The sequence below is a fragment of the Scomber japonicus genome, chromosome 20, assembly GCF_027409825.1.
Source record: "Scomber japonicus isolate fScoJap1 chromosome 20, fScoJap1.pri, whole genome shotgun sequence".
Taxonomy (NCBI): Eukaryota; Metazoa; Chordata; class Actinopteri; order Scombriformes; family Scombridae; genus Scomber; species Scomber japonicus.
In genome coordinates, this window is record NC_070597.1 from 7,607,461 (window position 1) to 7,623,273 (window position 15,813).

At 39.7% G+C, this 15,813-nt stretch overlaps 1 protein-coding gene across 1 annotated transcript; it reads right to left on the reverse strand.

The window, feature by feature from the left end:
- Nucleotides 1-4,732: 4,732 nt before the first annotated feature.
- sncgb (synuclein, gamma b (breast cancer-specific protein 1)) lies at nucleotides 4,733-13,881 on the reverse strand. Its single transcript, XM_053341006.1, has 5 exons — nucleotides 13,757-13,881; nucleotides 9,904-9,941; nucleotides 8,980-9,107; nucleotides 6,088-6,129; nucleotides 4,733-4,832 (listed from the first exon to the last, which is right to left on the reverse strand). The coding sequence occupies exons 1-5, from the start codon at nucleotides 13,879-13,881 to the stop codon at nucleotides 4,824-4,826; spliced, it is 342 nt and encodes a 113-aa protein (XP_053196981.1). The 3' UTR covers nucleotides 4,733-4,823.
- Nucleotides 13,882-15,813: the final 1,932 nt, after the last annotated feature.

Below are 15,813 nucleotides of genomic sequence, written 5' to 3' on the forward strand. Positions count from 1 at the left end.
TTATGACTCTTTGAGTTTTTCTCTGCGCTCTTTAGGCGTAAATGTTAGTAGTGAAATTGCCAAGGTTTAGGATTCCCGACAAAGAGGTTTTTTTTTTCATAGTTAGTGTTTTTATTGTTCAAGATTCGATAGATGCTCTTCCCCTCGTTGTCTCCTCTCTTTTTTTTTTTCTACCCCTTCCTTTCCCATCGCTTCATCTCATCTTAAAGCAGCTTCTCCCCGACTCCTCCGCTGGCCAAGAAAGGGGAACAGGGAGGGGACGAGGCGTCACTGTGGTGGCCTGTCCCCTGGTTGAATTTTCCTGTTTTAACCGTCCAGTTCCTCATATCGAAATATTTTTTTTGGAGGAAATTACTTTTTATTTTTGTTTCATCCATTTTTTTTGGAAACCAATAAAATGTTCAGAAAAAAATATAACCGTGTGGAAGTTGAGTTCATTTTCATACTGTGGTGACATACTGTTCACTGATTTGGGATCTGTGGGGGGCATGTGGGGGTGGGGCATGTTGGGACATCTTACCATGGAGCTTATCAGTAACGGCTGAAATAAGTAATCAGAAAAATGATGGAAAGAGATGCAACAGTGAACAGCTGATCAAAGCCAACCATCGGGTCCAGAGTGGCTGATCAAGTTGAAGTTTGCTGTCACTGGGTGTTTTCTTTTTTCTTTTTTTTTTTTTTTTTTGTGAAAAATATTTTTATTTACATTTTTCACAAAACGCAGAACATACAGAACTGCTTAGACACGACAAAAAAGAAAAACCGCAGAATGTGGGCATGTAGGTACAATAAATATAAAATAAAAAAATAAAAATAAATGACAGTGGGCATAATTACCATCCAACCTTCTTGTACTCAATCTCCAGAACAAGGCAGTATCCAGATGAGATGACCAATAACATAGCAAGGCTACAAGGTGCTTGTTAGATAGGGAGCACCTACAGTATAATAAAGTCACAAAGACAGGCTAAGCTGATCTAGGAAATCCACATAGCAAAGAAGATGACAGCGTGGGCCCAATATGCTGCAAGTAAGGGTCCCAGATCTTATAGAAAACTTCTATTTTGGAGTGAAGCATGCATGTGATATATTCACTAAGAATGCAGTCCATAATAATGTGCCATGATTTTTTTGTTTTTCTGTCTTAAAACAACAGTCAGTTACACCAATGACAAGACTGAAACAATGTAAGTGCATTATGAGGCTAAAATCCATACTAATATTAAGCTTCAACTGCCTAAAAGAGTCACATCAAGTATATATATATGTCAACATTAGTGTTTCAGAGTCTCACTTTTGGTTACTCTACTTATTCCAGGGAAACACAAAGATGGAATTTAATGCTAAAAAGACTGTAAACGTGGCAGATATCCACTTGACATAACTAACCAAGACTGCTGAAGCATCATATAAGACATATAACACACTGTGGATTTCAGCTTCCATCATTTACATTGAAAGCACATTTCAAGATCTTTTAATAGCCAGTGGAAATCTATCTTTTTAAGTATCTGCTGATAATAAATGCAAATCTTTTCATTCAGGATACGATGGAGAGATGCTGTGCTCTCCAACATCATTAGCAAATCGTGATCAAACACCAAGTGAAAGCAAACGGAGGGATGAACATTATGCTGTTGGCGTTAATGTTAGATTTTCAGATATTATTTTAACCCATGTGTGAATGTGGATGTATATTTGATTGATAGGTTGTTCAGCTTGGTTTCTGTTCAACCTGCTCAGCCACTGTTGGTGAAAGTGAATTACTTTCACTTATGTTTCTCTTCGTTCACTCAACAATGTGCCTTGATAGTTTACATGTTTGATTATTATGTTTCTAAGCATGGTTCAATCCACACAGTCTACTATAGCAACTAGAGCTGGGTATTGGTACTTGATACCTTTAAGGTAGCAACCGAAATAATTCAATACCAAGTAGTATCAAAATGTCTCCTGTCAAACGATACCTGTAATCGATCCTTTTTGCAACCTGAGCCGTCTGTGGTGGTGAAGTCGTGGTGAATTTGAGTCAGCACGCTTATCAGTTCAGCAACCAAGATCACACCTAAACACTCTAAAGTGTGATTACACTACACGTCTGTTACGCCGGATAAAAGCAAGGGTACAAAATGTGTAATGGGTATCTGATGAAGTGCTCAGTTGGTATCGGTATCACTTTAAGGGTACTTGGATTGGCACTGGTATTGTCATTTTTTAAACGATACCCAGCCCTAAAGCAACACACTGCTTTGGAAACCCTTCCTCATAACATCTATCTATCTATAAATGATAGGAATGTCTGTCTGTCTGTTATGTAGATGTTTTTCAGTGTGGTTATGATTTGGCAGATTGATGTCCATATGCTAGTTTTGGTCATAAATGGTGTCTTGAAGTGATTATGAGGTATTTGCATGGCCTGTTTGTCTTGTTGGTTGTTTGTAGTATTCAGGATATTTGAAATGTGTAGTCATAGTTGTTGCAGTTAAGTGTTGACTGTGTGGTGTGCAACATTGAATCATATGCACAAAACCTGTAAATGAAATACACAAATAAAAACTTCTGGACACAGTAATTGGATTTCAACAAAACCTTTTTAATTCCACTGGTACTGTTTATAAAATCAGCGAGTCTGCTTTGATGCCAACTTAAACATGGTGCGTGATTTGTGTTTGAGGTGGGATTTGTATTTGTGTGCTGTGTGTGTATGTGTGTGTTAGTATAAGTGCGGTGTGTTGGACTATGTGTGTATGTGTGTGTGTGAATGTCAGATTGCTTAATAAGGCAACATGCAGTCATCAGTTTCCATTGGCCTCAAAGTAAAAACACACAAACCTGCTCTGGACACAAACTCAAACACACACGCACACACACTTTGCTGGCTGGACCTGTTCTATGTTAACACACACATATACACACACACATACAGTGCATACAGACATACACACACTGATGCCGGGCAGATTAGCGGTGGAGGGAGCGGCGTCACAGTGAGTGACAGGAGAGGAGAATTGTCTGATTGGCTGAGACAGTTGGTAGGCGGGAGCAGGAGAATAGCCAGTCTAGTTGGTGTGAAATAAAAACTACCCTAAAACAACTACAGTACATATCCCAGAATTCAAGCTGTACACAGAGCTACACACAAAGCTGATCTATGATAAAAACCCAGACATTCACTCTGCTCTCTCAGCCGACTGATTGAATTAATGTTTTATATCACAGAAATCTCAATTATGTCCAGACTGCTTGTTTCTCTCGATGACATGCAAACCAGTTTCACTAAAAAGCAACTACACAATAACAAGAAGTGATCATCATCAGCTATTCATAATTCCTCCTGGGACTGAGTTCAACATATGTCATTTTGCTTCTGATTTTAACATTTAAAGTCCCTCAGAAACCTTTTTTAACCCCATAATTTTGCCTCAAGTTGCTTTAATATTGAGAAAAACTTTGTATCAGCTTGACATATTTGGAAATTTTGGGATGTCCACTAGAAATTAGAATAGGGTTTGAACAGAGTTTGGCTGCACTGCATGAGTTTATAATGTCTGGTGCTTCTGCAGGGTCAAAGACAATAATCGGCCTTGTTATAGTGTTATAAGTAATGTTGGTCCTCCATACATGAATGCAATTTTTTTCTACCAATGTGTTGGAAACAAGAATTTCCATGAAAAAGAATATAACAATTTAAAAATAAACATTTGTTTGCTTATGATGCGAGGGAGCGCCCCCCTGTCGATCTTATCTAACCAAAACAACAATTCTTCACTTTAAACTCTTATTATTTTATAACTGATGATGTTATTTCTTCTGCTTTTTTTAAACTTTGATTGTTGCTTATTTTGCCACAAATATTTAACTCTATGGAGAAAAGTCATTTTTTTTCTCGTTTTCATGCATCACATGAACACAATTCAAGTCGCCACTTTTAACAGCTGAGAAAAATGAGCACTGTGTACTGCTTCCTGGTTAATAACCCTGATTCTAAACGTCGAGGCGAAACACACACTAAGCCATACAAAGCTACACAGAACAGCTGCTACTCTATAGTCACAACACATCACAAGTCATTCTACACATCTGTTCATGCAGTCTACTGTAGCTAACTAACTACTGCACACATAACAGAATGATATCTGTCTTCCCCGTACAAGCCTCTGGAGCTCTTTGTTGTTATATTTTGACACACCAGCAGCTTCACATGCACACACACATATATATAAGCTCCCATGGACACACACGCACACAAACAGTAGCTCACACACCCTCTCACACTCTCAGTCACACAATGAGTTACTGTTTGCGGACTGCAGAGGCTTAGCTGTACTTGTCAATCTATTGCCCATTGTGTGCATCTGTGCTGGCATTTGCTGTATGTACTGTGTGTGTGTGTGTTGCATGCATGTGCATAATGAAGGTGTGTCTCTTTTTGTGTGTCTGTGTGTGTGTGTTTGCGTGTGAGGTTTCCCTATTGGTTGGTAGGCATTTGGGGGGGGCAGGGTGGTAACAACACCAGGATTCATATCAGGACAACACTAACACACAGGTGAGGCGAGGGGAAGACGGGCAGTGGAGGAGAAAGCTACAGGCTGCAGAAAATCAGAGGGGAGGAAAAGAGGTGAGGGCGGGTGACACAGGGTGTAACAGAGGGTCGCCAGGGAGTGACGAGGGAGAGAGGGGGGGCTGAGGTGCGGCATCCGGAAGAGTCTGTTTTAGTTGATTTGGTTTCCGTAAAGTCACAAAAAAATATGTTGAACATCTGGAGTCTGGTACAGCAAGGCGAGGGGAGCGAAGGGCCGCTGGAGGGGAGGTCCTGAAGACAACTAATACCCCTGCAGGAGGAAGGAAATAAAGATAGAAAGATGCATCAGTTTAGATTCTTTGACTTGAGTAGAAGTAGCAATACTATCATTGCAAGTTAAAGGACCACTCCACTGATTTGCAGCAGGTTTTGAGAAATCATTGAATTCAGTTTCCCCAAAAAGGCCTTAAAAGGTATTAAATTATCATTGTCTGTCCTTTTTTTCTGGCCTCAGGGACAATGTTAGAAACAAGTGTTCTCACTTTCACATGTTATCCCTTGGATTCATTGTCATCTACATCAATAAATAAATAAAATCAAATGTTAAAATGAGAAATGTAGTTTTAATGGGATATTTGTCTCATGTGAAGTGGTGTGTTGTTATTACAAGAAATGTTAAATTTTAATGTTAAATGTTAAAGCAGAATAATTTAGCATCTAGTAATAACACGAAGAGTATATCATTATAACACAAAAATATCTTGTCATAATGTAAAATTGATCTTGTAACACACAAGCATGAGATCACAATCCATCTTATCAGGCTTTAAGTTATTCACTTGAGTTAGCACAAAATCAACCATATTGTAGACTGAGGCCCTTCCCTCTGTCTGTATGTTTCTGTGTGTTCAGTCATGTCATATCTATCCCTGTTAATTTACCTGTTGTTAATCTTGCTTCAAAAATAAAGGAAAGAAAAGTATAAAAGAACACTCAGAATTTACTTTAAGTATCAGAAATGTACGTAACAGTTTATTGTTACAGCTGGTCAAGATTTTCCTCATTTCATACAGCCAGAGTTTACTCAACAGTGTATAGTATACTGTAACAATTGTATAAAAGACAATTCTGCCCATGACTGGGTCCTGAAATGTTATTTTCTTGAAACAAGAGGAAAAAGTGCAGGGCTATGATTTAATTTGGTTTAGATCACATATTGACACTTTAAATGGAATAATAGATGATTCAATGCTACAGTATATTAACAAGCCAAGTGACCCTTACATCTAAACTACTGCATCTACTGTTGAATCGATCTCATCTAAAGCAGTATATTGCATTTATGAACCTATTAAGCAACCACATACCGCAGCCATTAGATAAACTGAACAGTAGAAATATAGTGGAGGAACGTTTAGGTCTCACATCATTGAATACCTGAATCAATAATAAAAATAATCCTTTCTTACTCAAGCTGCACTCCCAGCCAAATATGTCACACATAATTTGATTTGACTGATATTGTCTGCACTAATATTGCAATGGAACTGAAGGTCTTTTCTTACCTCTCCTCCTTCTCCACCTTGCTCCACTCCTCCATACTCTCCCTGTAGGAGGAGAGAAGGAAAGTTAGAATAAATTACGCAGAAAAAAAGAGTTGAAGTGGACGTTTCTGAGAGGATGACAGGATGAGGTGATGGCAGGGTGGAGGGCCACAAGCACCAATGGCTATTTAGCGTTCGTTTTCCACCAGCACTGATTCAATAAAGCAGTTAAGACTATAAAGACCATGCTGTGTGAACTTGACTCAAAGTATCATGCGTAAAACTTTCCAGGGGAAAGGGGTCAGTTAGTTGATTAGAGCTTTACAGAATGTAAGAGTGAAGTAAAGGCTCTCATTTAGGTGCACAGGCCTCGCTCTGCATGTGCATGCCATGAATATTTATTCACTATTCTAACATGCTAAAGATGTGGCTGAGAGCTTGTATGTCACTTAATGCTACACAGAGGAGCTACATGGTTAAAAATGGAAAAGTTTAGTATCATTGGTGCCTCAATCTCATGAATGAGTAAACATCTGAGAGGTTATGAGAAAGTGTTGGCAATATTCAGAGTAAGAACGTAAGAATATTTAAGTTCAATATTTATGAGTTTAAATATTTACAAATATAATTATTTGATGGAAGCTTTTATGCATAAATACTGCATTTGAATTTGGGAAGCATCACATAAGCTTCTGTTTCTCTATTCCTCTCTTGATGCTCATTCAGTCTGTTGCAGGCCATTAATTACTATACACTTATTTATTAGATACAATCAATAGAACAGTCTAGCAATAAATCCCACCTTTAAAGGGTAGGTTCGCAATTTTTTAAAGTAGTAATTATTACACAAAAGCGTGAACATTGAAACTAGTTTTGCCTGCTGTAATCATTCCTACTGTTTATATTGACCATTAAGACATCCTTTACATATGTGCTTACTGTTTAAGTGATGGGAGACAAAATCCACAGGCCTTATTTTGTTAAAAAATGTGTTTAAACGTTTATGTGAGGCTTATGAGGCTTCATCAGTCTAAGTCCAATCAAGTTGATATCTTACAAATGCTGCAGGGTTTTTACCAAAATGAAGTCCCTTTTTGTCTCCCTGTTAAGAAACATTCCCAGACATAAACTGGGAATCTGGCACTAAAAGACTAACGTTAAAAGATATCCTCTTAATTTGACAAATTTTTCAATACTGAAACTTTTTTTTTAACTTAGCTTTAAATACATTCTTGCACTGTAGGACTGTTCATTTTGTCCCCCATCACTTAAAGTGTATGCACATTAAGAAGAAATATTCTAGGAGGAACGGTTTCAGCAACAACTTATTCCAGTGTTCATTTGTGCACCTGACTTTAAACATGAAGATTCAGCTTCAAACTTGATTTTACTTACAAAAGTATTGGCAGGGAAATGTACTTAAATATCAAAAGTGAAAACATGCCTTAAAGATTCCTTTAAGAATTTTAAAGGCACAGTTCATACTATACTCAAAAGGCTAGATTTATTGCAGGTTTATGACACTGGATTTAGAGGTGTCCCTACTACCTAATACATGGGTAACTTAGTGCATATAGCATGCAGAGTAACCCCTCACTGTTTCCTACTTCACCCCATACCACCCTAGGATGACCTATGACCCCCACCCCCACAGCCCTGTCCAATAGGCACCTCGTATACAGGCTCCTCCTATCAGGGGATAAGACACAAACAACATAAACAAGAAAAAGTGAGAACAACAGCAACACAACACAACAGCAACACAACACAACACAACACAACACAACACACCACACCACAGCAACAATACACAGGACAGAAGCATTGCCACAATAGTACAACAAAAGAAGCAACACACACACACACACATAGAAAAACTATTAGAGAGACATGCATGACAACACAAAACTAGCCAATTTCACACCTCTGAATCACTGAACACGTGTTGGATTATTTCAGTGAGTCAGTGATATGGCAATGATTATGGTTATAATTCAGTCAGATTATCAGGCTTTTGTCTTTGTTAAATTGACTGCGAGTGTCACTTATTAAATTAAAGAAATATCCATAGGCAAAAATGTCAAGAGCTTTAACTTTAATGGATACTTTGAACCCTGGAACAAAATACCTAATAATACAAATATATAATAGCTAGTGCTAAAACAATCATCCCATTAATCAATATAAACAATGTTCATAATTGATTAATCACTGAATATAGCAATATAATATAGCAAACAGCAATGACAGAAAATTGTTAGTTTCATTTGGACAGACAAAATTAGCGATTTTTCAAAATGTTCTGATATTTTTAGATTAAATGATAACCTGTAGATAATAAAAGTAATCATTAGTTCCAGGCAGCCCTAATCCATTTATATATAATAAATAAATGTATGAAAAACATTTAAAGAAATAAGAATAAAAATGTGCAGTAATTTCATACAAAAACTGCATGTTTAGTAGTATCACTTTGTTAAAGGAAGAAACAGAGATGGATTTGAGGTGCATCACTGCTGCAGCTCTCTGATGAGTTGGACATGGGGAAAGAGCTCTATCTAGTGGCTGCCTGTAAACCAGATCAGTGTCAGGAACAATTTTATTTCTGAACCTGTGAATGCCCCCAGGACTGTCTGAGCTTGTAGCAGTACAATGTCAGGTATAGTTCAAATCTTTAATGCGCTCTATCTCTTACGAAACTTTTCACATCCCTAAAAATGTGTGTGTGTGTGTTTGGCTCCTTTGCAGGGAGATCAGAGGGCAGCTTCAACACTCCTACACTTGCAGGAGCTCAGTGTTTGATTCCTTGTTCTGAGCTGTTGTCTATAACCCAGAGGTGCTAATGCAGGTTTGAAAAAAGCTCAAACCTTCTGAAAAATATTGATGTGGTCTAGCATTTGCACAGTAACCGACCTGGTTGATGAGCCCGGATGATGCGCCGACGTTCTCAACACCCTCCACGGATGCCTGTGACACTTCGTTAGCCCCAGCAACGGCTGCGTCTCCAACGATGTTGGCCTGATCCACGGTCCTGTTGGCCACTGAGGTGCAGAGTGGAGAAGGGTTAGTAGTGAAACTGACACACACATACACACAGCATTGTTTCTCCATCCCTTCAGAGGACATTACACTGATTTATGTTCATTTCCTGGAGACTTATCTTGATGTTAACCATAGCCACCAAATACCTAACCCTAACCCTTACTTTAACCTTTTTTTTAGAAAAAAAATATATATTTATTATTTATTATTATTTATTAATAATGTAACTTCTACAATTATGTCCCATTAACATTATGGACTAATTTTTTACATTTTTGTCCTCCATCCCTGCCACCTCCCAACCCTAGTCCCACATAACATTTCTGCAAATACAATGAAAAATAACCAACTCTTCCTTCTTAACATAGTGATTGAGTCAAGTCAAAGTCAACAGAACATGCAAAATAAAAGCTCTGTAAATGATCTGAAATGTATTGACATGTATTGACAGAGTGTGCATCAATAGTGAATGCTTCATTTGTCATGCAATGTCTTTAATTTAACTATGGAATTAATCACAGTGCTCCAAACAGACTCAGATTTTCCTTTTTGACTCCCTCTCCAGCCTTAACATAAGCCTAACCTAACTTTGAACCGAGTCTTTACCCTAAAATTATTATTAAATTAATATTAAATAATTAATGAGTTATGTTAATGGCACTTCCATTTTGTCTCAAGAAAGGAGGTGAATCCTCTAAACACGAGTGAAAAATCAGATTTACGTGTCACACACACACACACACACACACACACACACACACACACACACACACACACACACACAGCGTTTCTTACCTGTGTTTACTGATGACACAACTCCCTCCTTTGTCTTACTGCCTGAGAATCAAAGAAGGATATCATTGTCACATTCAAGTATGCATACTTAGAGTGAAGTAGTTAATTTTTTGTCTTTCAATCAGTGGGGGAGAACAAGGATGGATTCATCTATGGAACCATGGCCCTTAAACCTAAAATGATGCATCTATTTGTTCATTCTGTAATAACAAGAAGACAATGTAATAAAATCTGTTATCACGTCACAAGTATATCCTTTGATTAAACAAATTCACCCATTTGACGATGATTACATCAATGTAACAATGTGATGTTGCTCATCACCATTTTATTTAGATAAACACAGGTTTAGATTTCCACATTTTTGTATTATGTTGAATTGCCAGTCAGAGAAACATCTCTAATGTTAAAATGTAATGTTCTGTGTTTTTTGTTTGCTGTTGCCTCCACTAGAGTGTGAGGCAACCTTCCTGAGTGTGTTCGCTCAGCAGTATACATTCCTCTTTCTAAAAATACATTTAAAGACCTACTTTTACTCAGTGTGACTGATGTTCATCCCTGGCTGCTTCTTGCTCCTTTTATTTGTCTGTGTGAGCTTTTGAATGTTCTATCATTTTAGCGCTCAATGAAGCTCAGCTGTCATTTTTATTGAAAAACTTCCTATGATCAGTAGCCTCTTTCTGTGTGTCCATCTCTGCTCTACCAGCCCTGTGCTCATTACGGTATGATCCTAAGCAGATTAAATGGTAGTTATATAATCTGCCAGGGATAGAAAGAGAGAGAAATATCTGCTGTAAAAGATGAAAGGGAATACTAGAGGAAGGTAGAAACGAAAGCAAGGAAAGACATGAGAATAATTGTACAGTATCACATTAATTAGAGCACACAGACTGTTCTGTCTGTACTTTCACACAAATGCAGATGATGCCTTTTACTGTATCCTGCATCCACCCATCCTCTCTCCATCTCCTGCTTTCCTCCATCTCTCTGCACGCTCCCAGTGCTTCATGAGCCACGTGCCTGACTACCCAGCAGTGCTGCAGTACAGCCCAACACACAATCACGCTGCAATGACACAGCTTCTTTCTCTCAGTCAACAGAGGGAGCCCCCCGAGTGTCAGTGCATGGTGTGAATATCTATATCTGCTGTCATCACCACACAGAACACATTGTGTTTAAGAAAGACTATTTCACTTCTGATTGAACTTGCTTTTAAATGATCAAATGATTTTCGGACCGACGCAGATGTAATTCCTGTAAAGCGTGATGAACAGGAGCCGACATGCACACAGCTGAGCATAAGAACAAGAACAAAAGAGAAATTTTTAAAATAATCCTTATAATAAATGATAATCCTGATCGAAAGCTTGCCGCAATAAATGATTATTGCACAGATTAGAGTGTGTGAAGGCTTTTTCCTATTATGAAATAATATATTAGATGCGCAAAAATGTGGCTTAAGTCAATTTTTCCCAGAGAAGGATTTGTGTTTTATCAGTCCTGATGAGATGGGAGCTGGAATATCACCCTTATTTAATGAAAACTTCTATTAGTGGTGCTATTTTTATTCATTTTTAGCAATAAAATATATATAACATATACATGGAGACAGTCACATTGCTTTGCACAGACACATTTACAACATATATAAAAGGAAGCTGTGCAAGTTCAACAAGTTCAGGCCTTGTATGAGAAAGTCTGTAAGAGGCAAGATAAGAGAATTTCTCAATATAATTAATGAGGGGTGGAAAGACAATTACAGGACTGAAAAATCATAGCTGCTAGATTTTTTTAAAATCATTATTAAAGAGATGCAATACAGCTTTTGACATGAATCTGTCTCTGGAAAAATGATCAAAGCCATATTTTCCTAGCCTTTTTCTTGCACATTATTGATGATCTCCTAAAAGATATATCAGACTTTTAGTTTACAGTCTTTGGAGATATTGTGTGGCTGATTGTGTGCAGTGAACTGTGTGATTTTTTGATTTAATCACAGCATGTCCTCCTGTCTGTCCAGTTTTGGCCTGCAGCCATGCAGACCTCGATACTGTGTAGCCACATTCACATGCTGACGTATGCACTCTGTTGCAGGCAGATACAGTGGTTTATATGAGCCATCGACCCTCTTCACTTCAGTGATCACATCTCCTCTCTCCTCTCTGGTTCTCTCTCTGCATCTTCGTCGCTTCATCCTATGATCTGCATTTGCATTTTCTTTCCCTCCTCCTGTTTCTCAGTTTACAGACAGAGGCAGAGTGAGAAGCCCATTAACCTGTCACTAGCCTGTACTCTTTGGAACATCAAGGTTTCATTTTCCATCCTCTCCCTCCTCCCTCAACCTCCATCATCCCTCCATCATTACATGTCACCTATCTCTCTTTTTTTCTGTCCCTCCATCTGTTCGTACAGAAGCCACGAGACCAGAAGCTTTTTCTGACATAACACCCCTCCCTTCTGCCTCCCTTTTTCCTCTCTCTGCCTTTCCACTTGCATCCCTCTATCCTTCCATCCTTCCTTCGGGGTGGGGAAGGTGGTGGGTTGGGGGGAGTGGTGGGTGGGAGGGGTTTAAGAGCTGTGGGGGGATGAAGGTGGTTAGTCATCAAGGCAGCACGCACTGGCAGGCAAATCCTGCTGCTGCAACGCCACAAACGCACTCACACTCTTCGCATCTACACTAGTATGGCGTGGAGGGTGGAGGGAGGGTTGATAGAGAGCAAATTGCTGCAGTGCTCAAGTGATCCTTGCCCTGTGCACCTCACCTCCCTCCCCCCTCCTTCACGTTGTGACATTGACTCTTGCACGCACACCGTTTCATCTTTTCTTGCTCATTTTCATCATCATGATTAAGATTTGAAAGTGCCGGGAGCAGCTTCAGAGCTGTCAGTCAGAGCTGCTGAAGGGACTGACTACAGATGACGAAGAAGGCTTCCAGTCGTCTCCCACCCTCTTAAATTTGCACCCCCCACCCCTCCTCTTGCAGAAGGCCTTAAAGCCTGGGACTAGGGGTAACCTTGAGATGTGACGCAGTCGCTGTCTAAGCTAATATAGCAGTGCAGGAAACTACAGCAGGACTAGAAAGAATTTGAGGAACACATTTAAACAATCACCAATCAATTACATTAAAAAAGGTATACAATAATATTTTTTATTATTTAAAATACCTTGTCTACTTGCATTTTTTATGGTAGTTATTGTGAATTTATGAATTCATCTCACAAAATATTTATGGCAGTCTGTCAAATGTAGGTCATCTCTGTTCTGCAAATTAAAAAAAGGTAGGTAAAATGAGTTTATTTTTTTTCCTGCTACTACATCGCTGCATTAAGTCTATCACCAGATGTCCCTTTGCAAACTGCTTCACAAAAAACTGAATAAAATAGGAAAGGTGATTTAAAAAAAATGCCATCACAGAACACTGCAGTGCCTCTCTTTCCTCCTCTCTTCTCTTCTTCATAATTTATTATCATCTTTCCACAAGACAGACCATTCCTCCACCAGCTACAGCCAATTACAACTTTTTTTTTTACCTCCATCTACCACCCCCCAGTCTGTCTATCCGTCTCTATCTCAGACCCCCACCCTCTGCCATGCGCCAGTCCTGCAGCAGTATCCTTCCAACACTCACTCCATCCCCTCCTTCCTTCCTTCCTTTCTTCCTCCTCTTCCTCCTCCTCCCTCTGTTCCTTACTTCTCACAAGTGTCCCAGACATGGACACCCATGGGACCACATTTCACAGCCCTGCAAAAACACACGATTCAACCACACACACACACACACACACAAAAGAAAAGGAATGCATATCACCTGAACTGAACAACTTTCCTTACTGCTTCACAGTCTGGAGGTTACGTACCTACATACATCACCCCTTCCTTGGTCTTAGCTGCTGCCTCCTCCATTCCAGCTTTGGTCTTTTCTGCGGCGGCCACCACCCCCTCCTTGGCCATAGAGAACCCCTTCATCAGTACATCCATCTTGGGCGACGAGACGGCTGGGCTCTCCTGCTCCAAACGGACCTGGCTGGCTGGCTGGCTGGCTGGCTGGATGGATGGTGGTTACAGTGAGCGTGCAGAAGAGATGATGTGCGAGATGAGTGTGTGGCTGTGTGAGTGTGTGCGTGCCGGTGGCTCCTCCTCCCTTTGGTGCTACAACAGAGGGCTGAGAGGACCGCACAGCAGGGCTACAGCAGACAGACTGAGAGAAAGAGGGGGTGGGAAACAGCCGGTATGCACGAGATGGAGAGAGGAGGAGGAGAGACAGCCGGATGCTGCAGCATTTTTATGTCATGCTGCAACCCCGCCCCTCAAACACCACTCCATCCCCTCATCTATCTTTCTCCTGATGGCTTTCACTCATGCTCGGTGCAGCCTCCACTCTGTTTGCATATTGTGATTGGCACACTGCTCTGGACACACCTTTCTGGATGCTGGGCTTGTGAGCGCTGTTACATAACCAGCAGAGCTTCAGCACTATGGTGGAGAGGAAACAGGCTTTTTTTGTGTAAATCATATGCTTTGAGAGATTTTATCATGTCGTCTGTAATCACACCACACAGCATGCCGCAAAGATATAATTCCCTTTTCTCATTATTATCTGAGTATTTTTCACATAGTGTTTTCTGTAAGCTACTTAAAATCACATTTGTATGTATTCATGGTAATATCATGCCCATGAAGCCTCATTCAACTGAATTATTTGGGAGAGACAATGACAGACCCTGCAGCCATTTTCATTACTGTGAGAGGAGAGAAACTGCTTTGTCATCTCAACCTGAATGAGTCACAACTGCCCCTCCTCCTCCTCTTCCTCCTCCTCTTCCTCCGTCCCGTTCCTCCCAGACATGCCGACTCAGCAGCACAGCAATCCTGTGGATGATTTTTGTTAACTCCACAAAATTACATTCATGTTTTTAGCAAAATGAGGACAAATATACATCAGCTGGTGCATCACTACATATATTTTTTGGCCTTGGTCCATATACCTGAGCAAAGGTGAGGGAGGAATAAAGTGATATATTTTGGACACATTGATATATGTAGAGCTATTTTACTGTTGCAGAGAGGAGGATCTTCCATTAAAGGATCACACTGCCACCCATGGCCACAACAGATACGGCATCATGACTCGGCATGATATCAGCATGCTGGTTGAACTGATGGCTGTCTTCATGTAAAGAAACTATTCAAGCATTAAATGGACAATTTGAGAGCTGTAAAAACATCACTCACAAGGATAGTTTTTTCCAGTGCTTGTAAAGTCAAATAAAGATGAAAGTCCGTCAGGTGTCTAAATGGTGACCATTAAAACGACACTTCATGTGAACACCTGTTAGTGTTAAAATAGCCGAGAACAAGTTCTTTTCGTGCTTGTATGTATTTTCTTTTAAAGTCTCAAGGCAAGTATGTAGTCAAATCTTAAATCCTCATTTGATCAACTTAAAGCTGCACTAATCAATAGTTTCAATTAAAAATGGGTCCGATCACGAGGTGCAAAGTGAAAGGGATCACTCACTGTGATGAAACCACAAATAATTATCACCTGACTCTGCAGTTCCCCTAACCTCTAGCCTCTGGTGCTGACAGCTTCCTGGCTCTAACCAATCAGAACAGAGTGGTCTCATAAGGAGGGTGGGCCTTAAAGAGACAGGAGCTAAATGGCCTGTTTCAGACAGAGGCTGAACTTGAAGGGGCTGCAAAAAGTGCCAGAGTAACTTAAATAAGGATAAAAAAAAAAAAAACTAAAGTAAATCATGCAAGGATTCTCCCAGCATTTAAATACAGACCTGGGAATGTGCACTTGAAGCAACAAACTGCAGACAAATGTTAATGACTATGGCTGGAAATCACAATGAAGCCTCCACCTTGTAAAGAGCCAAATATCTTTCTCAAAATAGAGCTCAAAGCACA